At 34.9% G+C, this 25,332-nt stretch overlaps 1 protein-coding gene across 3 annotated transcripts in view; it reads right to left on the bottom strand.

Moving 5' to 3' along the window:
* Positions 1–25,332, bottom strand: part of SLK (STE20 like kinase) — a 51,902-nt gene that overhangs the window by 10,935 nt on the left and 15,635 nt on the right. The window contains exons 2-13 of one of the 3 annotated variants that reach the window (XM_009915624.2): positions 19,140–19,304; positions 16,748–16,796; positions 15,833–15,982; positions 13,194–13,266; positions 12,785–12,979; positions 12,014–12,095; positions 10,901–11,029; positions 7,514–8,929; positions 6,028–6,158; positions 5,638–5,761; positions 5,184–5,363; positions 3,040–3,132 (exon numbers count right to left, since the gene is read on the bottom strand). In XM_009915624.2, coding sequence (XP_009913926.1) covers positions 3,040–3,132; positions 5,184–5,363; positions 5,638–5,761; positions 6,028–6,158; positions 7,514–8,929; positions 10,901–11,029; positions 12,014–12,095; positions 12,785–12,979; positions 13,194–13,266; positions 15,833–15,982; positions 16,748–16,796; positions 19,140–19,304 — 2,787 coding nt within the window. Of the gene's footprint in view, positions 1–3,039; positions 3,133–5,183; positions 5,364–5,637; positions 5,762–6,027; positions 6,159–7,513; positions 8,933–10,900; positions 11,030–12,013; positions 12,096–12,784; positions 12,980–13,193; positions 13,267–15,832; positions 15,983–16,747; positions 16,797–19,139; positions 19,305–25,332 lie in introns of all 3 variants that reach the window. The other 2 variants (XM_009915623.2, XM_009915625.2) reach the window with 2 other exon arrangements.

Below are 25,332 nucleotides of genomic sequence, written 5' to 3'. Positions count from 1 at the left end.
AAGCCACAGGTTCAAAGCTAGCAAAGACAAGTACTCAATATGAAGTTGATCTCATCATATCAAGGGTTAATTATTCATGGGTGTAAGAAAATAAAAGTATGCATGGTTATTTTGCTTTGGATGATTAGTTGAAGCCTATTTATTTATACAGTTGGATTTCAGATTTGTCTCTCAATCTCGAGTGGTTTATCTTGTCATGAACGCAGATACTGAGTTTGGGAGTTCTGCAAGACTCTGCTATGAAGACACCCAATGGCTTTTACAGGAACTGCATTCTGCAGAACTTAACAAGCTTGTCACCCCAGAGCTGAGCTGACTCCTCGCAAAGCGATTTGCCATCTGCCTGATGCAGTCCCCATATCACCTGCATCTTTCCATTATCCAGGGTGTATCACTCTGTTGCACAACATCATGAAAAGCAGGCAGTAGTAAGAATCCCCCTCCCATGCCCCAAGACCATACTGTTGCCTTTCTTCTTTGCAACTATCAAAAAAAAAAAAAAAAAAAGCATCTACAAGCATGCAAGCATGCACACACACTCTTAAAGAACAAGAAATTAAAGCAGACGTTTCTACCATGATGTAAAGGTCAAAAGAAAGGATGATGGCAGTGTCCTGTCAGGGGCAAGGTGGGCAGCTGAAGCATTTGCTGTTATATATAACAAAGCAACGTTAAAGATGGTCTATCGGAAGGGAGATGGGATGATGCAGGAGAACAGTACTGGGCTACAGATGATCAGTGGAAGGGTCTCCTGAGCTATGTATTTTTATTTTTTTTACTGAACCTATGCTACTTGCTAAGATATTCATCAGCAACATATGGAATTAAATGTTCATTAAAAGTACTTTTTATTATGACCAGGAGAATCCTGGTTTTCATCTTCACAGAAAGTTATTAATAGATGAGGCTTTCATCTCTCCCAGTGGACAGTAGAGTTACACTTGGACAGGTAACAGAAAACCAGAGGTGGAGTAAGTTGGTGCAAAGTTCCGACAGTGACAGACCTGTAGGTACAAAAAGAACTGGAAGGCCATGTCTGTAAATTAAGTCAGACATACCTAATCAAATACATGGACTGATAAAAAACACCATTCTGTTTCCCTTTCTAGATTTAAAGGATAAGAAAACTACAAGTTTATTATTCTGAGGGTGCAGACACATAATTAACATGGTGTTTTATTTGCCAGGAATTTTTTCATTTGGAGGGAGTGGGGGGAAAGCTGTGTTCTAGTGTAGTCATGGTCAAAAAGCAATTATGCTTGAGCTTTACTCAATCATTTAAATATTATTGCTGCTCTCTCTACATGGTAAATCTTAAGAAGTTTTATAATTGCTAGCACTATAAGATAAACCAGGGAAACTCAGAAAACACTCTGGCCTTTCCACTTCCCACGTCTACTCAAGTATCACATATAATAAAGGTCACGCACTTTACAAAAGAACATATTGGATGGTTAAAAGGCAGACAGTACAAGACAGTCCACCTTTTTTAAAGTTACCACTTGGTTTTGCCCAATAAGTATCTTAAAATAAACTCAGGTATCTTTAAAATACATGGTTTCACTGCACACACAGCATAGAAGTCACACATTGTTTCTCACATGTGCTGAACAAATAATAAACACCAGAGAACAGTATTATATTGCATTTGCACGAAACTTCAGTGTCTTGCCCAAAGTTAATAACTACTGTAATTTTGATCTTTTTACTACGAATACTGCATAAGTACATACATTTGTGCTAACCAGTTTGGAGACAGCAGTGACATTGATCAGCACATGAGCAGAAGAGAAAACACACATCTGGAAAATTACGAAAATAAAACTTTTGTTGTTTTACATTTTAAGACTTACATCCTGCATTTGTGCGTTGAAAAGTGTACATGAAGACAACTGAAAAGACTGAATCATAACCTGAGCAACGCCCTGTGGGACACAATGTACTTCCTATGTCATAATATAATGAAATATATTTCTGTTCTTAAAAAAAAGAAGAAATGAGATCTGCTGTATGTTAGTAATATACATTTAAAATGTCAAGGCTAATCACACAGAAGTCGTCACTGACAGAAGTTCTAGATATTCTAAAACTAAACATCTGCACCTTGTCTTGTATTTATCATTCCAAGGATATTTCACCTTTAAAATTGTCTCTTTCACCCCTCTCACTTCAACATATTGAAACCAGCAAAAGAAAAAAAACCTAACTCATTACAAACACTATGAAAAATTAGGTTTTTAATTGTTTCCTTAAAAAGTTCAGAGACACATATCCTTGGTATGGGGAGAGCGCTGCAACTCAATCACATTCTATCTATCCTGGAAAATCCCCTTTTGAATTAAACACATAATTGAATAAAGTTGCTATTATTTTCCAGACCACTCACATAAACATTTAATCTTTAAGTTACTCAATCCAAACGTGCTCTGTTGTGGTGCAAACTCACTCTGTGCAAGCTGTGGCCATCACAAAGCCAGTATTTTCTAAAATACTAGCCCACTTTCTAGCTGGGTCATATAAAAGCAGCAAGTCTGAAGGCATGAAATTATAGATGATGTCTTGTAAAGTTTCCATACACCTACACTTTGACATTCAAATAACTTCATTTTACCTATTCTGTTCCGCTTCTATGAACAAAATGCCTCATGCTTACATATCACATACATTTTCCTCCCCTGTGTTTATGTTGCTCAAAACTTACTTCTAACTGTAACCTTTATAATTTGATGGACCTATGGGGTACTTACCACTCATAAAAGCACTGTAAATAAACTTGCCGTAGAAAAATACCATTCTTTTTCAGTACAGCATAGAAAATATTACGCTTAACAGCACAAATCTGGAAATCTGTGCTCCTACGTTTCTACACAGTATACTCTATGGGATGTGATATGGGAGTACTTGAAGAAAGAGAGCAGTATGTAGGGTTAGTTTGAGTTAGGTTCCATATTCACTCAACAACAACAAGAAGTGAAATCATCAAGCTGTGTGAATACTGCCGCCTTTTATATTTTAGTAGCTTGAAGGGGCCGTTGTTACCTGAGCATGCTGGCTTTGTGCAAGCTCCTCTTTCTTGCGTTTCATGAGCTCTTTTCTCAGCTCTTTGGGTGCTTTCTCCACTTCACATAAAACCTACAGTGTATATAAGCATGCAGAAGGTGGCGAAAAGAACACTTTTTCTCCACAGCAAGCATTACTGTGAACATAGGACATGCAGGTCAAGCACTAGAAAAGTACTGGGAAGCATGCATTACTTCAGTGGCACGGATGTTAGCTTAGTGAAAAGAGCTTAATGAGAAGAGAAGGAACAATACATGCTTTATGTATGCCAGCGCAGTGCAGAGAGGAGGTATATGCCAGCCTCTTTTTGCATGCAAATGCTGCCCAGTGCTCTCAGAAATGGCAGTTGCTTGCTTGCGTTTTCATGCAGCAGCTAGAATAGTCAATAGTTAAGAAAAGGACCACCTGCAAAAGTGGTATTTTCTTGAAACACTATGGCAAAAGGACTACAGAGTATGTCTACTTCACGGTAAAGCTGTGACAAATGGTTGGAAGTTTAAAATAAATTCCACTGAAAACCAGCTATTTCTGACACTGTCTCAAACATGAATTTGTAAGATGCCATTATTAGTGTCTCCAACCATAAATGACATCTACACAGATTATGTCTTTAAAATAATCATACAAGCAAATAAAATATTAATTGGTTGTGTTTGGTCCTGAAGAATTTAAAAGAAAAACTCACAAATAACTAAGCATGTTTTCAAGAAACTTTTCACGACACATATGCTGGAATGGAACGTGTTTCAGTCCAAGGTGAATTAGCCTAGATTAGTAGAAAGATTCTAAATATAACTTGGCTAAATCAACTGACTATTAATCTGTTAATATGCTGATGCATTTTATTTATTTTTAAAAATTACAACAATGTAACATTGCACACTCCAATATAGCATGGGTAGTTTTAGAGCACTAGCTGCATTTTCCTTCAAACTGTAAATCACCTTCTTAAGCTTTAAATACAAAACTATGCACCCAAAACCAAATGCTTGTTTGTTTAATAGTGGAAGCATCATCAGAAAACAGAGTCCAAATCACCACATGCTATTCCTGTTTCCATGAAAGAACTGCTTTTAGCTCAGAGCAATACATAAAATTCTTCCCGCTTTCCCATGTAGGACCCAATCACCAGTAAACAGAGAGAGACTCAAAAATGCAAGAGGTACCGCAAAAGAAGAAAAATTGTTATTTACATATGAGCATATGATTCAAACTGAATACAACCTATATTTTTTAATGCACTTTTGTACTACAGGATCATTCTATGCAAAAGCATGGACAGTACAGATTTCTAAAGGGAAGTCTGTGAGTCTAGTAACTATTAGAGCAAACGCTAGAGCCATTTATATACAAACGAGCACTACACAACTGATCTGAAAATGAAATAAAACAGCTTTTAATATGCAAAATCCATAAGGAAACACATCACCTTCTCTTACTCTAATACAAACAAATTAATAGCATAAGGTGTCAAGTGTCAAAAGTCATTCATTTTGCCTTAACTGTATGACATGTATGAAATTAACTGTAAAAGATTTTAGGTTATCCAGACTTTTCTCTCCTGACTTTCTTTTTTGAGTTAAAAACCTAAATCCATATAACTGCTCACTTCATGTAAAGAAATTCTAAACAACAACAGCACACATTCAATAAAAATCTAACAAATTACTCTTAACAACAATTAAAAAATCTCTGGAATTTAAGTGGTTCTCAGTAGTGATCAAGACCATGCTCTTTTCTTCGAAAGTCTAATTTGATAAGTATTTACCAGGTAGCTATAGCTGGATTTGTTTTAAGTAGAAAGCTCAAATATTTTTCACAATCATTAAGAAAATACTTATTCTTGATTTAATATTTGAGACAAAGTACTTTATTAAAGATTCTGTGAAACAAAGTCTTCTAACTTGGTGATGTTTTCTAGATTAAGTCAATACCTAAATCTTCCTGTTAGCTGTTTGTATTTCACTTTAGGCAGCAAAACAAAAGAAATAATACTGACTGCTAGTAACCCTTCCACAACTCAGTACAGCACATGAGGTTGACAAGGCTTTGGGGAGGCCTAATCTCAACTGTTTGTTATGCCCATACTCCTTATTTCCTATATTATCATCATTGTCTCTTACCTCCTTTTTTTTGTTCTTCAGCATGTTCTGGAATTTGGACAATTCCTTCTCCTGTTCTGCTTTGATCCGTTTTGCTTCATCTCGTAAACGATTTGTGTGTTCCTGTTCCAAGCGCTCTATTGTCTGTTTCTGCTGTTTTTCTAGATTTTCTATTTCTTGATCGTACTGTCGCTTTTTACTCTGTAAAAATAAATTGGCATCTTTTTTTAGAAAACTAAATTATGCTCAGTGAAGTGCTGTACCACAGCAGAAGATGGCCGTGATGAACTGTTCTGGCAGGCAAGTTCTAGCATACAAGCTAGGCACCCCACAATGGAAAATATTGCCATTTATTAACAAGAATGAAAACTAAGCTATAGCCATCATAAAAGGAAACACCTGATTGCTGCTAGTAGTATTCTGCCTACTCCATCAAGATGTCATATTTTAAGAGCACCAAAGTCCAGAAACTCACTGTCATTTCCTGTTCAAAACGTCTGTACATCTGTTCTCGCTGTTGCAAAAGCTTATTACTGAGTTGCTGTTGGGCTCTCTGCTCCTCTTTCTGAAGAAGTCTTAGCTCTCTTAGCTCTTGACGTCTAATAATGAAAAAGAACACTTAATATTGATGGGAAAACAAAAGTAGTGGAAAATTACAAAAGATGAAAAAAGCATCTAAAACTTAGGTCCAGCAAAGCTGGTTTTGAATTTATTCTCTTAAACACTTTACATTCCTTTCTACTAACAAAATAATTGAAATTAATACCCAAGTATTACAGAAAAAATCATTAGCCCCCTTCTTTTATTCAGAGAGGAAAAAATTAGCTGCTAACCTCTTGTAAATTTTACTTTTAAAAACACTTACCGTAGAAATCGCATTTCTTCACTCTTCGAGTCATTTTCAGTAACTATTTTTGACGTGGTTACACTCACTTCTACTCCATCAACAACAAACTTCCGAGTTTTCTTTAAAGTTTTCTTCTGTCTTCTAGTTTCCTGAATAAAACATTGTTAAGTTATTCTGTACTTAAGTTATATCCTTTGTTCCTCTTTTTTCTTAATATTCAATTATTTCAAATATTTCTGTGAAGGCCTACCGTATAGTAAACAGGAGTTCTTCTCACTTGTCAGGTACCTCACTGATCAATTGAGAACTTGAAAAATTCTAATGTACTGAAACTTTCTCTAGTCAGCAAAGGAAACCTGTAATTATTGATCATCTAAATTGCCGGGGGGGGTGGGGGGTGGAGTGGAATCTACGTAAACCCTGAACAGAACCGATACAGTTTTATTTTCAAGAACTGAAGACAGTTGCAATTACTGTTTGCTTTTGACCATAATTTTCCCAGTCACCAAAAAAGATATTTAATTCTGAAAAATAGTACTGAAACAGAATAGCAATTTACTCACTACTTCTGCTTTTGAAATAAGTTAAACAAGCAAGGGTTATTTTTTTTAATTCATATATATTAGTCAGAAATCATGTGATGACCTTGCTGACAGAACTGGAGAAATCTCACTTCTCAGAGCTGCTATTGTTACATTACAAGAGAAAAGAGACCCCAGCTGAAACTGCGTCTCCATTGTGTTAGGGCTACTGCAAACACCTTGGAGTCATGCTTAGCACAGCTATGCCAAGGTATCATTTTTGTTTGGGGTTTTTTTTGTTGTTGTTTTTTAGGTTTGTTTTGTTTTCTTCAAACCCATGGTTACACAGTTACTATCCTAGTATGGCTATAATCATATTAGTATAAAGATATAAATAAAGTTCATAATCTGGAATGTGCTTCCTCTGAATAAGCTCATTCATACTGGCATAATTGCATTGATATAGTACAACCATAGGAGTACAGTGTTCGAAACAAACCAACCAGAGAGACTATCTGCCTTAGATCTTCTAAATATAAACAGAGACAGAAGATGGAAGTGACAGGAATTCAATAGATCAGATGTTGTAAGAGATTTATCCTGTGAAAACAGGAATTCTGTGCAGAGTAAGGCATTGAACTTCTTGAATATCAGCTTTGAACTACAACCATTCACAAATCTTCACCTTTAATATTGTCAGACTTCCTGTCATATGCTAGTCTACATTTTAAAAATACAATTATGCAATAAGAAAATAATTAGCAGCTCCGTAGGTTCTAGCTTTGCTGCATAACTGCACAAAATCCAGATATTGTTAAAGCACGCAATTTAGAATACTTCGGTTTCTACAAAGTTTTATATTCCACACTGTCATACTAGTTTCTCACTCAATTTTCTTTGTTGCAAAGGTCAAACTTGGAGATAATTTAAGGGTCATGCTCACATAGGATTTTATATAAAAATATATGATTGCTTATACTTACCTGTAAAGATATTGATCCTGTCTCTTTGTTTTTACTAAGGAAACTGGAAATTGACAAGTTCAAATCAATGCTGCTGTTATCAGCCGTAGAACCAGTGCCTGAATCTGTATCATTTTCTTTCAAATTCTCCGATTCTAGCTGCTGTAAAGTTTCATTATTGTCTTGATTATCTGTTTTGACTTTCTCCTCATTTTCTTCAGTGCTAATACTAATACTGGGGACTGGAGTGACTTCAGAGTCATCAGCTTGTTCATTGACAATATCTTGAAGCTTATTCTTCATTATTTCATCAGAAGTAACATCTGAATGTTCTTTATCTATCCGAGTACTGTTTTCCTGGATATTCTCAGGTCTGCGCTCTTCTGAATTTTGGTCCATATCAGTCAGTTTATCCACCGCTTTATTAGAAATATCCTCAGGCTTGCTCTGTATTGCCTTCTGGTCTATGTTGTCTTTTCCAGAGTCTTTGATCTCTGTTTCCTCCATGCTGCTTATATCACTAATATCCTCATTTTCACTTTCTGCCAGTTTCTTGTCTACTTTGATCGCTTTATCTTGGCTTTCCGATAGAGTTTCTTCAGAGCTGATTATCTCATGGACCTGCTTAGCCTGACTTTCCACTGGCTTATCCTCTGTCTCAGGTATTTCATCCCCATCACTGATCTGTGTTTCAGCAATACCACCTATCTCCTTAATGTTGTCAATTCCGTGCTTTATTAGTTCCTTTTCTTCAACAGCCACTTTATCTGCAGCATTAGGTAGAGTTTCTGTAGTAGTGTCTATTATTGCATCTTTCTGAGCGTCATCTTTATCTTCCTTTTGCTCTATAGTATTTTCTGCAGGGACCTTTTCTTCCTTACTTTCTGAGAGATCTGTTCTCTTCTCTTCTTTTTCACCAGTTTCCTTAGAAATGGTTTCTTTGGTTTGTACACTATTTTCAGTTGTAGGTACTATTTTCAGTTTATTATCTTCTGTCTGTTCATTTCCCATGTCATTTTCTTTCTCTGTTTTTAGGTTGGGTTCATCCTTTATTTCTGATTTTGTTACCACATCAAGTTCTTTCCCTCCTTTCTGGGGTTCTGTATCTTCATGTGTTTTTTCCAGGCTTTCTGTATTCTCTTCAGCTGGCGCTATTTTGCCTTGCTCATCTTCACCAGTTGGCACAGAACCATTCTGCACTTTCACATCACCAACAGTAGTATTGCATATGTTATCAGCTGTTTTCCTAAATTTAATGTCCTCAGATTCATCTCCAGTTGTTTTGTCATCTGGAAACATAGTGCTGGCTTTGTCCTCAATTGCATTACTTTCTGTTTTCTCAGAAAGAGATTCCAGAACAGAGGCATTCTGTGAAAGTTTATCCTCTTCAGAGCTGGCAATACTAAGGTCAGAGGATGCACGCTTCTCTGCGGGTAACTGCTAAAAAAATTAAAGGAAGAAAAATATTTAATCATTTTCTACTTAATTAAAGCACAGTTCTATTGAAGAATACCTGAACAGAGATTAATATTGTATTTACAGGCAGAGTTACATGAATCTGATAATCTCGGAGTACTTCACTCGGTATTACCACAGAACAAGTGCATGAACTGCAGACAGGCTCTGAACGGAACAGTTTCACAGGAACTCTCTTTCATCTCATAATTTAACAAAATATACTGTGATTGAAGGAAAGGGATCATGGTCAGCCCTCTGCCTCATGCTTAACAGAATCTTCAAGAGTCTTTTTCCAGTAAAGTTGCTTTTTTTTTTTTTTTTATTAGTTCAGTTCCCTGGTTGAAAGACACATGTTTGTGCCAGTTTGGCTAGGAAGAAGCTGTGTAGCTTTAGTTAGCAGCACTGATAAAATGCAACATTAAGACCTCCTTCTGCTTCAACAAAAAAAGTATCTTTCCTTGCGTTCTTTGTTAAAAATGTCTGAAAATTCTTTGGTCTGTTTTTTTAATCACTGTGAAACTCCATTAAAATGGTGAAAACCTCCAGCAGATCTGATTAAGTGGCAATACGAAACTGGAATAGAAACAGTTATGTAACTGTAGAAATTGCTGCTGCTAGAATATGAATGAATGTTATCAGATTACATAAAGCCATACAAAGAAGAATATACTAATAAAATATCATTTTAACCATAATTGCCCTTTCACTCTTCAAAGTGATTGCGAGATCTCTCTGTCTATATTTACTGTTAGAACCCTGTAATTTGCAGATCAGGCAACTGATTTGCCATTGGGAATATACTAGGTTAGCTATTGTAACAAGCATGGGTTTGATCGCGCATTTCCTACCTTAAGGTTTTCCTAAGCATACCAAAAACAATTCCTTTAAAGTCAAAAGTGGATTTAAAAGATTTCTTCAGGTAGTTGTTGTAGCAGCTTAGTGTTGATCTCCAAGCAGTTCATAAAACTGCCACAAGTAAATAATGTAAATGCATCTACCTCACAGTTTCTTGAACTGCTGCTTGTGTCCAGACTTAAAATTGAGTCACAGTGTGGACTTCACTCCAATCCTCCCAGGGATTGATGGCTTAGTAGCTAATCAGCAGAGGGAGGTGGCAGGTGATGCCTTAGGAGATAGAGAATAAGTCCTGGAAGAAGTCAGTGGGAATGCACACTTGGAGATCTGCTGGGGTGGACAGGGAAAGTGGTATGAAGGCCACGGGACGTGACTAGCGTGGTGAGGGGCGAAGAGGAAATGGAGAAGTGCTTCTTGTGCACGTGCATTTGGCTTCTTTACCATTGCTGGTAATGGCAGCGACTGGTGGTACTGGTCACCATGCATGTTTACAGTGCTTGAGCCAGTTAAGTCAGAAAGCACACTACCTGTATACTCTGCAACCTACTACCATATCATTGAACTTCACAGCCCTTTGATGAACTGCATTTGTGTTGTAAGACTCCTAAGCATCTTTAGAAATACACTCATAAATGCAATCCTGTCGTGGTAAAATATGGGGTGTTTGGGTTTTTTTCTTTGATAGCCATGCTGTAAAATCACAAACTTAGTTTATAGCATAATGGTCACATACCTTCCTTAAAGTTTTAAACATCTTACAGAATACAAATATATGTTTACTTGTTCATCTAGTCATTTTGACTTAAAACCATTTATATAAAAATCAGTATCTGGATTTTTAAAATTCTACACTACATAAACATGTAAAAATAAATGAAGATAATATTCTTTACTATTAGTTCTTAAGGAGTTTAAGAACATGCTAATTTTGACAATGCTGACTACTTATTCTGTAATAAGGTTAGAGTATGTTTATGTTGTTATTCTTAGAAGACTTGATGAAAAAGTTGGGTAGTACATCAGAAACTGAGTTCTCCATAGGAAAATGGTGATTGAAACTAGTTGCATATTTTAAAAAGTAAATTTTAAACTGACCAGGGAATTTTCTGTTTCTTCTTCTTCATCCTCATCTTTACCGTCTTCAACTTCTTCTGTAACTTCAGCCTTAGCTTCTGCAATCAATTCTCTTATTGGTTTATTGGAAGTAACAGTAACAAATGGATGCTTGTGAAAATAAAATATAAGCACAATATTAAGTGTTGACTTCATTGTACACAATAGGAAAATTGTAACTTGAAGGAAATATAACTTCAGAGAAATGTTACTTTGGTTTTCTCAAACTTGAAGATTTACAGTTAACATTAATCATAACTGTTGTAATGTTTTTATTCTGCAGAAGTTTTAAAATCGAAACATTTGTATTCAAATATACTGTGTAAGTAGTCTAACAAACTTGCTAAAAATACAAATAATTCATCTATACTGACCTGTTTCACAATCCAAAGAATAGAAGTAGAAAGATTTTTTTTAAAGTTATTTTTCCTGGAAACAAGTTTCATTTCTTTTCAGTTCCACAGTTAAATTATTTTCTGATAAGCTTTATGTAGAAATATTCTTTTCAGAAAAAAATCTGCTTTGTCTTTAGAACAATTTTTCCTAACAAGAACATAGAATTCTACATTTTTCTTTAAGAGGAAACAGCTACCTGTTCTTCTACTGTCTCAATCTTCTTTCTCTGCTTGGCCCTGCTGCTTAAATCTATTCAACATATGCCGGATGTATTCTGGATAAAGTAAATGCGTGCTGACGTTAAACAGAATCAAATGTACCTAGTCACATCGAGTCCTGTTTAGCTATTCTGCAGTGACAGCATTACAGAGGAAGGCTGAGCACTAAAGCTTTTAAAATACCTGTCAGCAATTGACTACTTATATCTCCTTCATCCATTGTAAGTATCAAAGTATACATACTTACGCAAAGTAATGTTATATTACATCAAAATATGTAAACAAATAATTTGCTCTGCTCTTGGTTATGATTTAATCAGATTTTACCAAATAAGGATCAATGCAACAATGTTAAAAACAGATTGCGTATGAACACTTAATTTGAAGTTGTTTAAATAGTTACTATAATTCTGCTCTGCTTTTAAAAAATAAAAATATGCTTGCCTTGAAACAATAGTTCTGAACAATTAACTCTTCCTACCTGTAGAAGTTGAGTTGCGCTCCACCTTGCATCTACATTCTTTTCCAAACATTTCTTCAGAAAATCTTTAAAATCTGATGACCTACACAAAAAGCAAACAGGTAGTGGTTCTTCTTTTGTCTTGACATCAAACTAGGGTATAGCGAAATATTCTTTTGCTTTCACATGCATCTACACTGCAACTCCAGGTCCTTCTATCGATTTAGGAGAACACAAAGGTAGTACAGGAATGCAAAGACCAATGTGGCACAAATACAATCTTTAAAATGTTTGTCCATTAATAGAAGAGCTTACTTTTGACTCTTGATTTTTAATACACCACATCTGCTGTATCACTAACTGAATCACATAAAGATATTAAAATGACAAAATAGATTATGGCTTTTTAAAATGTTTTCTTAGTATAAAAACACTTAAGTCTCCTTTCACCCGATTTTCAAATGGTCTTCAGATCTTTTAATGCATTTGTAAAAAGCTATTTTGCATACATTTTAATGCAAAATCTGCAAAATATTTCAGTATAAAAGCTTCTATACAGAACTATGACAAAAAGACCATAGTCCCAATTGGATAAGGAGACATATGTATGTATGTATACATGTACAAACAAGCATATATAGAATATGTAACTGACTTTATGCATAAAGCTAGTCCTGTAAAGTTCAACAGGTCTATGCCCATGAACGTAAGTTTAGTAAATAATATGAATTGGCATGCCTCATACTCAAAATCTACAAATTGGGGTGGGAAAGTTGTAAACAAAATACTAACCATTTTGAAGGCTGTGCTAATGTAGGCGGATCAGATTTTGCTATTTTCAGAAGCACTCGCATTGGATTTAATTCATGATGAGGTGGCTCTATTTGAGCCATTTCTATTAAAGTAATGCCAAGAGACCAAATATCAGCCTTGTAATCGTAAGGCCTGTCTTTAGAGGTCTCGCACATCACTACTTCTGGAGCCATCCTGCAAAGAGAATAATGAAGTACCAGATTAGAAAATGCACTCTTACCTGCTCTGAAAAAGGTTCTAAAATGCTTCAGTGAATGTATTTAAGAAGCACATTCTACTCTCACTTAACATATTTACACGATATTCTATCAAGCTTCTAATATTAACAACAAAAGTAATTTTAAGATTTTTAGTTCATACTAAAAAGTCAGCAAAACAGTACACTTACCAATATGGTGTACCAATAAAAGAATCTCTTCTTTGTATCGTTCTTGTGTTTTTAGCTGATACTCCAAAATCCGCTTAAAGCAAACAGTAAAATGCTATTAACTGGGTGGTGGAAAACATATTATATTTTTATATTTTACAACTGTCTTTTAAAATGGTAAATGTTCCAGAGCAAACACTCTGCAGTATTAAAACTTAAAAGTGAGATGAAAATATTTGTGTTTTGGTAACTGAGTGCCAAGGTTCTATAGCATTTCTAATAGAATATATTGAATAAACATTCTCCATTGCTAAAAAAAAAAGTAATGCTACTCTTGAACTGTGTGAGACAAGAGTGATGCATGTATTTACTGTAAGAATAAGTGTGTTAAATTATCTTAATTAGAAAATAATTTCTTTAACCTATGAAGGCTGTATTCCTCAGACATGGCATTCGCTCTCATTAATTCAACAGCTCATTCCATTTTTAATTTCAGGACTCAAATTGTCATAAAGCTACTTTTTCCCTTTTACTTAAGGGTTTCTTTCCACATGACTTTTCACTTTTTATTACGTATCTGAAAGCTTGCGTATGCACCTTTGATGTAACATCCAACCAAAAATCAACTTTATCTTTGCAATTACTATTACTTGTCCATAAAGCATTACATTTCCCACTTAGGAAAAAAAGACAACATTTAAATATGTGTTATATGCTTATTATAGATGTAACTTTCTTAATGAAGATCTAGAGATTAGAGCAAAGGGACAAAATAGCCATTATGTTGCCATCTTCAATCCGTACAAAATTACCTGATGGGCTCAACACTTGAGAAGCCTAATTTTGCTCTGGGGGAAAAAAAAAAATAACTAAGAGACCTATTTGTTCAAATGCAAAAACTGAAGTCTTGAGGGGCTACAGATACTGAAATAATAAAACTCAAATCCTTATACAAATAAAATGCAATGAAGGAAATTTATTTGCCATTCATATATTTGTAAAACAAGGAATTACCCATTTTTGTGTGTACCAGAATCAAAACACAAGTAGTTTAAAAGGAGTAAAATACTCTTCCAAGGGATGCTGTACACTTTTGAATACTAAAGTATATCTTTTTTTAGAAATCTTAATCAGCAAACCTGAATACATCACTAAATGTACGTGTGGAAGAAATCTCCCTGTGGTCTGAACTGTAAAGTAGTATCTGAGAGCCTGTACAGTGCTGTATATCAGCTAAGCTTGACAAAATCTTAAAATAGTTCCAGTCTGTATGAGGAGGATCCAGGTCATATGAGGCAAATAACATGAACAGAAACAAATTATTCTCTCTCTGACCATGAGACTTTTGCTATGATCTGTGATTTCTTTTACAGTAGTACTAAGAAACTAAGATAGTGGGTCTATTACATTTGTAAATAAGGCCTATGAGACCAAGGCCACCACTAAATCTTCAGGCTTCCAAGAAAAGCCAAAACAGTAAAGTTATCCATACTTTGCAGATGAAGAGAAAGGCACATGCAAGTATTATATGTACAAGTAATAATCTTGTGCAATGGAATCCGTGCAAAAAGCACAGATACACTTAACTAATCAATGTAGCAAAGTAGGTTCTTAAATATTCTCAACTTCTTAACAGAGATGATGCACTATACCTTACAGAGACACTGTGATCAATACGAGTTAGGTAGTAGATATATTTGTGAATTTGGACACGTCTTGCTTACATTTAAAAGGAACGTCTGTAGCAAGGCTGGGAATTTAGAGCCCCAGTTCACTGTGGTGATCTTCTGATTCTCCTTACCTTTACCTTCTGTGTAACTTGCACCCAAAGAAATACAACTAATCACACACATCATGTAGAAAGAAGTTTTTGAAACCTGAATGCAAGCTGCTATGTCATGGAACTATGACACTGGTGGAACCGCTGTAAAGGCTGACAGCTTATACAAATTTGCCCCTGATGAAGGCCTGAACAAAGCGGATCCAGACAATCCCTGTCTTTTCCTGGCTGAATTGAAGGGACACTATTCACCACCAGTAGTCCTTTGTCAGTTCTTCATGGAGGAATCCTCATGGATTCCCTACCACATCAGAGGGAAAATGTGGATGACTGCTTAAATTCAGATAAAAAAATAGGAATCAACAATAGTAAGCTTGTATTCATTTTCTTCCAGACTGTTTTATCTTAATTCAGTGCAACGAACAATTAAAAAAGGCATGGAAAAACTAAGTTGAGTAATTATGATTATTACTTCTCCCTCTCTCTTTCAATAATGGAAGAGACAACTGTACCAGGTACTGGTTTTTGGCAATAGTGAAGGATGTTCATTTTCCAATCTAACAACTTCAAAGGGAAGTTCTGATGTTACCATAGTAAAGATAAGTATAATTAAGAACATTATACTAAGAAACAGTAGGACCTGTGTCTGACTTTAGGCAACTTGGCACAGATATTGATACAACTCTTACCCCTGCTGATTTTGTAGTCTGAAAGATGTGCTAAGTACAGTTAGGACACTTACTCAAGCATCTAAACCCTCACTGTTAGACTGATATTTAAATAGATAAATACTGAACTCTGCCAAACTACAGTCTAAGGAAAATACAATTATAAGACCAGGCAAAGTTCTGGGAAAGACTTTTATATGCAACATGCTTACCTAGTTTAATGTCTCCATCTAATGTGAAAAGAATATTGCCAGCTTTTAGATCTCTGTGGATGATCTTATTTTCATGCAAGTAGTTCAATGCTTCCAGTGTCTGCCTGCACACCACTTTGATCTGTGGCTCTGTTAATGGCCTTTCAAGCTCTACGAGAAAAAGAGACAGAAATAAACACAACATTTTTGCATTTTATGTTACGTGTTCATAGCAATCTGTATAGAAGTGTATGTGAAAATTAATTAATCTGACAGAGTCTGAACATCATATGTCAAAAAACCTTCTATCTTAAAATATTTGCTCCTTTAAGTAAAAATTTCATTCCTTGTACCCAAAACCCTCCTCATTATGAACTATGAATACGTACCTATCTGAACTGTGAAAAAGCTATATAGTTTAGAGATTGGTTCTTTTGTGTGGTATACAGAGATGTTAAAGACTAGAACCTTTACTTACTGGTATTAGCATTCACCTAATTTGAGGAATAAGGACAGAAAAATTTAACTTTAAGGTTGATGCAATATGAAAAACCATCACTATGCAATTTGGAAGATGACAGGGGAACGGGAAGAATGAGATCCTGAAAAAGGCTCATATAGATTATGTTACAACAACAGAGAGCTCCATAAGCATATGAGAACAACTCATCACATTCACTTAAAGGATCAAGACAAAAATGTGTTTTGAAAAGTAAATAAACACTTTAAAAATGAGAGAAAATTAACCTAACTTAAGAAGTTATAATGTCCATAGATATAGTGTAAGTGCTAATTTTAAACCCCCAACATTCAACACATAACACACCAATTACATAAGTATTTGCATTTCAAAACAATACATGTGAAGCAAGTCTTACAATATATATTATAATTTTAAGATGTTATTAAGTTTATTATTTGAAACAACTTATTTACCCAACATTACTGCATCTACTGCTCCACCTGCACAAAATTCGATCAGGATCTGTATATAAACAAAAAAATACAGAAATTACAAATTAAATAGTTCTGCTGAACTGAACCATTAAGGGAGCTTTATTGGGAGACCAGAGTTTTGGACTATTTGGCCATGACAAATTATTTCACTAACCTCTGCAAAATATTGATACTGTTACCCAGCTAAAAGTAGGGCTGTGCTGCTCAAGCAAATTATTTGAGAAATGCTTGGAGATCCTCAGACAAAAGTTTTAATCCAAATATAAAATTTCATAATAAAACTTATAAAACATAATAGAACAGTCAGCTTGAATCCAACTTGTAATATTATTTACATAATTCCTGCAAAATCATTTCTCAATTATTAAACTGTACTTCTATAATATAATCTCTCTGACTGAAAAGTCTAAGAGCTACATTATTTTCCCGTAGCAGATGTTATCTCCTATATTGTTTCAGATGAGATGAAAATATGGAAAAATACTCTTAAAAGTTACAGAAAACAACTGAATTCAGATGCTTACATAAATTTTCCTCCATTTTCACTGATGCCTTCATCAGGCTTTTATCACAGAATCTAGTAATACTAGAACAACTCCATCTCCAGTTCTCAGTTTCCATTTGAAACAAAAATAAACTGCAACTATTTGGGGGCACAAACTATGCTGACATGTAGGACAGAAAGAACATACACCAAGGAGAAGGAGGGTAGACAAAGGGAATGAGGAGAGCAACAGAGGAAAGGTCATCCAAGATTGACACCCCACTCTTCCTTATGTGTTTTTTCTTTTTTATTTTCGACTTTAAACATTAAATTATAATTTTCAGCCTGACAGCTAATGTGTATTTCTTGTCAGAATCCTAACAGTCAATATCCCGGGAAATAATATCTTAATTTTTTCCTTTAGAGTACTTTTAAAATCAGAGTATAATTGCCCATAAAAGAGGAAACCTCAAATTATACCCTATACCGTAACATATATACACCACTTATGTTACATATTACTTCAAATTACTATTATAATTAATCCTCACAACAATAGTAATAACAAATATACTATATAATGTAACTCTGTAAATCCTTTAAACCATTATTCCATTTGCATGCTTCTACATACCTACTGCCAAGTAAGTTAAGTGTGGGAAATTGTAAATAAAGAATTTCTTTCTCTAAACTTTGCTGTTTGATCTGACAATCTGACAAAGGTCTCTTTGGTAGAGAAATTGTGTTTCTAAACTGGAAAGCAAAAGCATATTTTATGTCCAAATATCATTCTTTTTTTCTTTTCCTCCACTAAATTCTGTATACTTACCACATCATTATAGCTTTCCCTTTGTCGCTTTCATGCCTCTGTGTTTCACTGTAACTATGTATCTACAACTTTATTTTCAAACTATTTACTCCTATCTTTATTCTGCCAGTGAAGCTTGTCCACTCAGTTTCATATTCTGTCTCTACGTGTACTTGCTTTCATGCTGACGTTTATGCATGGAAATTTTTTCACTGTTCCACTGTTTTATACAATATCATTTTACTCTGCATTCAGATCACACAAAGTTTTCACAAAGCTTATCAAAATAAACGTACATCAGGAAACATGGTATTACATTTCCATTGTTTTCATGCTTAAAGGATAAAGCATATTTGTAAGACTCCAAGGAAATTTTCTTTTCCTTGTTTTAGGTATCTTTTTTAATTATAAACTCTTTTAAAAAAACCCATGTATTCTCTGTACAATTCCAAGAGCACTTACAAATATTGCATTGGATCAGCTCAAAGAAAAAATTGTATATTCATAGCTAAAGCTATTCAGTGCACAGGATATAGTAGAAGAGTGACGTACAGTCATATGTATATCCACTATACTTCTATGTACAAATATCTAGGTTTTAAGTAAATTAATTATGGTTCAAGTCCTGGTAAACTGTCTTTACTGGAAGTACCAATGAATTCACTCATATCTAAAATACATATTTCACAGGCTGGCCTTTTCAGTGCATTATTGATTTTTCAGCTGTGGATTCTGAATCTCACTCTAAATTATGCTAATGTAATTAAAATCTGAGGCCTGCTGTTACAAATAAGCACTAAGAACTCTCTCCATACACCAAAATGAACTGCTAATTTCCAAATTTTAGACTCAAACTCCTGACCAAATGACTCTGTGTAGCTCAATTTTATAGCGACAATTTCCTAAAAGTCATACTCACAATTTACAAATTAGTTTTGAAACTGAATAGTTATCCCAAGAGCGACAACCCAGAAGAAATGTGATTGACAAATAATCTTTTATTCAAGTCAAGAAAAAAAATGTAATTTCAATAACCTTTTGAAATAAGTAAAAGTATTCAGAGATGAAAAAATACCTACCCACAAATTGTTTTCATAGTAGAAAGCATCTAGGAGCTTAACAATATTAGGATGATCACAGGATGCTAAAATATCAATCTCAACCATGTAATCTTCAAGTTCTTCTTCCGATTTAGTATCAATCACCTTTGCAGCAGCCAGTACTTTTGTTTCTTTGTTTTGAGCCTATAAAAGTCACAGCAAACATATATATGTGAATTTCACCAGACAACTGTCACCAGCAAAAAAAAAGAAAAACACTAACAAACCCCCTCTCTCCACAGTTCTGTACTATATTCCTGCCTTTAGGTAGTTTCTCTACAAAAACAGAATACCTGCATATTAAAGACTAGATAAAATCTAGGAGAAAAAGGGTTTAATAACTTTTCGCCAAGTGAAGGAACGATGAATGAAAGACAGGAATATAAAAATACTTAATTCTCGTCACATTCTTTAAACCATCATGCAGCCAATAGCTTAGGGTCGTTACTATTTAGTACTCCTAAGATGAAGTTTTGTGCTGCTCCTCAAGAAACTATTAACACTTGACAAGCAGTATGAAGTAGCCTCCACCTTATCATTTCTGAATGCACATTCTTGCCTTTCTGACACTCCCCACATTGTGGCAGCACAGCTGTTTGCAAAGCCACACAGAAAACCAGATCCTCTACCAGTAATCAATAGGTTACGCTCTTCTTCAGCCAGGGGCTTTATTCAAGCTCCCATATTAAAAAGCTGCCAAGCCATTGTTAATTTGTCTGGGCATTTTACTCTCTTTGCTTCAGAAGTCTAGGAGGACTTCCACAGATGGCTACTCATTGAAGTTGGCCACGCTGAAAATGCTGCCAGCCTCTACTTTATTACTCCACACCTCAAGACTAGGGAGCTACAACTCCTGTAGTGATAAGGTTAACCAGAGAACAAGTAAGATTTTGACTTGAAAAGCAGAAGGAAAACAAGACCTTGCATACCCAAGGAGAAAAAAAAAAAAAGGCACTTCTGCTATGCATTTAAATATTCTTTGGCTTTTTTAAAAAAGAAGAAATTACAATTAGAGTGACTGTTATTTAAATAGCAAAAAATTTCAGAAACCAGTTGCTGCAAATAACTTATTCACAGGATATTGTTGAGAAACTAATCCAGCAAAACTGGGCAAGGTGAGATTTTTTTTTCTTAATATGTAGGGGATAAAGCAAATATTAAACACACAGCCTGTATGTGTGTGTACATATAGACATACATACACAAAATTATTCACACTTTCTAATAATTTTCTTGCAAGTTATGTTTGAAGGAATACTGTAACTTGTTATTTAGCAAACTTCAAATAAGAAGGTGTGTTTTCTCAAGCCATCATACAACCACTAGTTTGTCAAGGCATTTCCAGTGGTTACCTTTTCCCTCTGAATAAATTAAGTTGTAGGACTAAAATCTACTTCACCAACTATATGTAAAGACCATGAAGAAAAGGCCTGGGTTTACTCCACCTAGCTTTTGACATTCAAATGAAATTAAATGAGAAGTAGGGACATAGACTCTCTCCAAAGCAGCAAAAGACAAGAACTGCCCTGCAGGGGCAATTCTGACTCCTGATGTGAAGCATCACAAGGTGGTTCACACTGGTGCAGCTGGTGTGGCTGGTGCATGGGGCATCTGGGCCCCAAACCTAGCTGAGATGACCCAGGACAGGACGCAGCAAGAATCCCAAAACCTGACTTTTGTCACCTAATCTCATTATACTAGTATCGGACAAAAGCTGGTACCAGGCAGCAAGTAAGAATTCCTAAGAATTACTTCCAAAGTCTAAATATTACTTTCACAGCCATAAATAATTCTCTCAATGTGGCAAAAAAAAATTTAAAAATTTAAAGATAAATATTTATGATAACATCCAGTAAAACAGCAGTAACAGCAAAACACACTTAAAAGCGTAGTCCTAGCTGTTTCATCTTATGTTGAGGGTAAAGGTATCCTGTAACATTTATTTTTATCTCAATATTCTTTCCAAAACAGAAAACAACCAATCTTCCCAACCTCAATATTTGCTCTTCCATTTTTAACAACAAAGATAAGGGATCTGCATAACATTATTTGAAAACAAACTACTGAGAAGTTTTCCAACACACATTCTAATAATAAAAAGGTCTGCTTAATAACGCAAACATCATTTGTTTTGGTTTCATGCTTTATAGCAAGAATGAAAGACCAACCTTCCAATTCTAGAGCTGTACTGTAAATTAAACATGAAAGGTGAAACAGATGCCTGACTCCACAACAGAATTAGACTTGGTAGCTTTACAAGTGCAGAAAAATGGTTGTTAAAGCACTTTTCTAAAGAATTCAAATATTAACTGTAATATTTATTTTTTTGAAACATGCATGGCCAGACACTCTCCACTGTATCTTACAAGAAGGACACTTAAAAAAAAAAAGGCATGAAAAAAAATTCTGAAATTCATTTTTACACAAATTTGCATGTAAACTATATAATGGTAATAATACTTTGTTTAAATAAAACTATTTTAAACTTCTACATCAGGTAACAATAACAGATGTTACTGTTTTCAGCTTCAGTTTCACTTTTCAGAGAGAGGCAGGCATTGGTTAATTGGCATGCATGATTACATGCTAGGGAGTTTGCTGCATTTATAGCATATATTGTTTTTTTCTATTGACAGAGTACGTTGTATTTTGATTTTTCCCAGATCCTTTTGCTTGAAGTAACTAGAAATCTGCTTTGAATAAGTTTCTTTTACTTCCTCCTTGTCGTAGCTCTATTAGAACACCTCATTAAAAAACAGAAGTGATTATAGAGACAGTATGATTATCTTTATGAGCATCTTAACAATTATAAACAAAACAAATGTTCGCCTTTGTTCTGACTTGAGATAGTAAAATTTTGTAGGTCTAGATCCAGACTATTTTTCCCCGTTCTTAAAAGAAAAAAGCTTTAGAATTAGCATATTTCCACCAGGTATTTCTGAGGACTGATAAAACATTTTATGTATACACCAAGTTACACCTGAAAACAAACAAACAAACAAACAAACTTTATATATTTTAAACATTATTTTAAAAGTTCTTTTTGAATAAGACATTATTCGTCTCCACTCCACAATGCACTCTATAATAAATATCCATCTATGTGACTTGCTGTAAGAAGTACGTAATAAATATGCTCTTTTGAACTGTGTAGGAAAGGATTTTACTGTTCATGCATAAGATTTATGTAGCACTGTATTGTATGGGGGAAAAAACCAACCCTCTGGATTAAGAGGAACAAAAAGCATTTACAGCTTTGCGTAGGCATGTTTGTTTTTTCTAGACTTTGGCTAAAGTCTTTCTTCTGCCACATAACATTCTCCAAAGGTCAGAGCAGGATCAAAAATGTTTGTGTACATGCAGTTTTGATTTGCATATACTCATTTTGCATTTGGGTACATGAACATTAAAAGTCAAATAACCATTCATGTTACTCAGAGGTTCTGCCTTTTCAAAATATGTCCTGTATCAGCAGCCCCTCAGTTTCTTCCTGTATTTTAGCTCTCAACTACCAATTCAAGTTATTCCAAACGCTCTGCTTAAATACATTTGATCCTGCTTCCATGACAGGTGATTTAAGCTTCAGTCCTATGCTAAGAAATCCAAACTGGCATCTTCAATGGTTATGGTTCAATCCTGCCTTACATGGAGACAAGGAAGTAACGGGGTGAAAGATTTTCTTTCTTTGCATTAACAAAATTTGATCTTTTCAAAAGATTCATACACAATAGTTGAAAACTTAATGGGAATAACTCATTCCCCCAAGATCTGACTAATGCAATATGACATAGATATTATTAACTATTATATGCAACAATACATAAATATTGCAATCCTTCCACCAAAACTTCTATTTGGACTATATATTTAAGGTTACTGCAGCAAACATTAACTCACAGAGAGATGGTATGCACAAGGGAACAGCAAACTATGTTACAGCATGGTTCCCTCAATGGTTGGCACAGTCTCATTAGCAGAAAACACACAGAAAAATACTGTTATTCTCCTAATTCTAAGATAAAGTACTTTTAGAAATATTGATTGCAGGTTTGCATAGTATAAATATGATCTTGTAAATTAAAACTTGCAAATTACTTTCTGAACCTAAATCCCTCACACTAAAATGGCAATGATATGTAATGCAAAAAAAAGTAAAAATTTGAAAATGTATCAGTACAAGAAAGAAGAATAACCATTCTACACAAAACTAGGATCTGCAAGTATGAAATTAGTGACTCCTCCCTATCAATCCTGGATTTTCATACAGTATCATATAACCACATATAAGTTCCAGAGCCAGAAGCTTTGTGAAGAGACCGATAACAGAAGATTAAAAGGCAGGTTTACTGTCTGGGCACTCAGCCAAGAAGTTGCATATTCCCAGCCATGGACAGCAGGGAGAGCAGACCCACGGTTCCAGAGTAATAGGATTACAGCTCAGAGATAACTCATAGTCTTTCGTCTTTATATGACCAATATGAAGTTTCAGCCTAGGATGTGAGGAGCTGTTTCAGTTTCCTATCACCAGCAAATGTTTCCTTCCCAGCTGTGCAGCTCCTCTCCTGTAACGTAGCATGTAGACATTTAAAAATTAACTTTTTTTTGGTTGTAAATGGTGTTTAAGTACATCCTTCATCTTTGGTTCAGCCAACCGGAAACAAAGCTGAGGTACAAGACAGAAAATTGTTCAGCACCTTTCTTCCTGATGCCTGATCCCTTCTGAGATGTTATATAACCACACTGCAGGCTTTGCAGGCAGCAAAACAAATCAATTAAGAAGCTTTTCCTTTCTGACTTGCTTCTTCTCAGCAAAACTGTAGTAATTAATAATCATAGATCATCAAGGTCGCCAAAAAGTGAAAAATATGCGCCTCCCTATTCAGCAGCACATGTTTTTGCACGTAAAAAGCTACACTTCTATGTAAGCCTGGGACTGTCAGATCTAGCTCCACTTACGCTTTCTGATGATGCCCGAGTAAGCAGTACTGAAAAACTGTCCTTGTACAATACAAAGGCAAGAGATGTTTCTCAGAGCTATCAGAAAGCAGTGGATCTCAGGCTTTCTTAAACATACAAACCCAGGGGAAAAAAATGCTATAATTTCAGATTTTAACAGCCTGATAAAATAAATCTGTAAGAAGTAGTGTGGCCTAATGGAAAAACTATACTGGACTTTGTTTTGTATGTATTTACTGTACTATATTTAACACTGTCCTTTGCATTTTGAAACTAAAAAACAAACCTGCATGACTGACCAGTATCAAGTGTTCAAACTTCTTTTCAAAACATGGAAAGCTGTTCTTTATTAGTGAATTTTAGAAAAAAATGTACTTTAATTAATCAGATAAAAGGAAGCATTAATTCTAACATCAAATGTTGAGAAATGGAATTAAAAGTACCAGTTTGAATTCAAGAGCAAATAGCTACCTCTGCAATATTAAATCACAGTTTTTACAATAAACCACAAGTTAGGCCAATGAAGGAGATAGCAACCTCCACAGATATCTGGCAATTCAGATGAGCCAGTCATTCCAAAAAAGTTACGTTATTTTGCACCAGTCTTCACTGCACAATGTTTGAAAATGTAGTGGTAATAAAAAAACACTATAGAAAATTGCAAATTTTTTGTTTAATTATAGATATGGTTGGTCCAAGGAATTAAAAACCAGCTAACTTCAGTTATGCCTGCTAAAAATTGTTGAAATAACTGTTACAAAAAAACTGTTCAAAAGATAATGAAATGATAGTATCTACCAAAAATGGTGATACACCCTTAAACTAAAGCTGATCAGCCAAAAATTTTCCCTGCCTGCACAGTGTATCATAACTACCTACTTACAGTTTCTTCTACTTAAGAAATGTTTAATGCCAGGGAAAAAATACTGAAATAGAAGTGTAGATAACTAAAGTACCTCTGATTTCCTACAAGCAAATACTATTACTAACAAAGTGGAGCCCAGGGTTCAACCCAGACTACTGAAGCACATCTTTATGGTACTGTGGTCTGGTGCTGCCTTTGTGGCTATACTAGTTTTGGAGCGGTTTCCATGACAACTTCCCTCTTTTAACATTATCCTTGTACTTCGTACTTACTGTGGTTCTTCTGCTTCCTCCACAGTTGGTTTCTGAGGATTCCACAAGTTATTTCTGGGAGTGGTATGGAATATAATTT

The sequence above is a fragment of the Haliaeetus albicilla genome, chromosome 11 (genome assembly GCF_947461875.1).
Source record: "Haliaeetus albicilla chromosome 11, bHalAlb1.1, whole genome shotgun sequence".
Taxonomy (NCBI): Eukaryota; Metazoa; Chordata; class Aves; order Accipitriformes; family Accipitridae; genus Haliaeetus; species Haliaeetus albicilla.
This window is presented reverse-complemented; position numbering and strand designations above follow the sequence as displayed.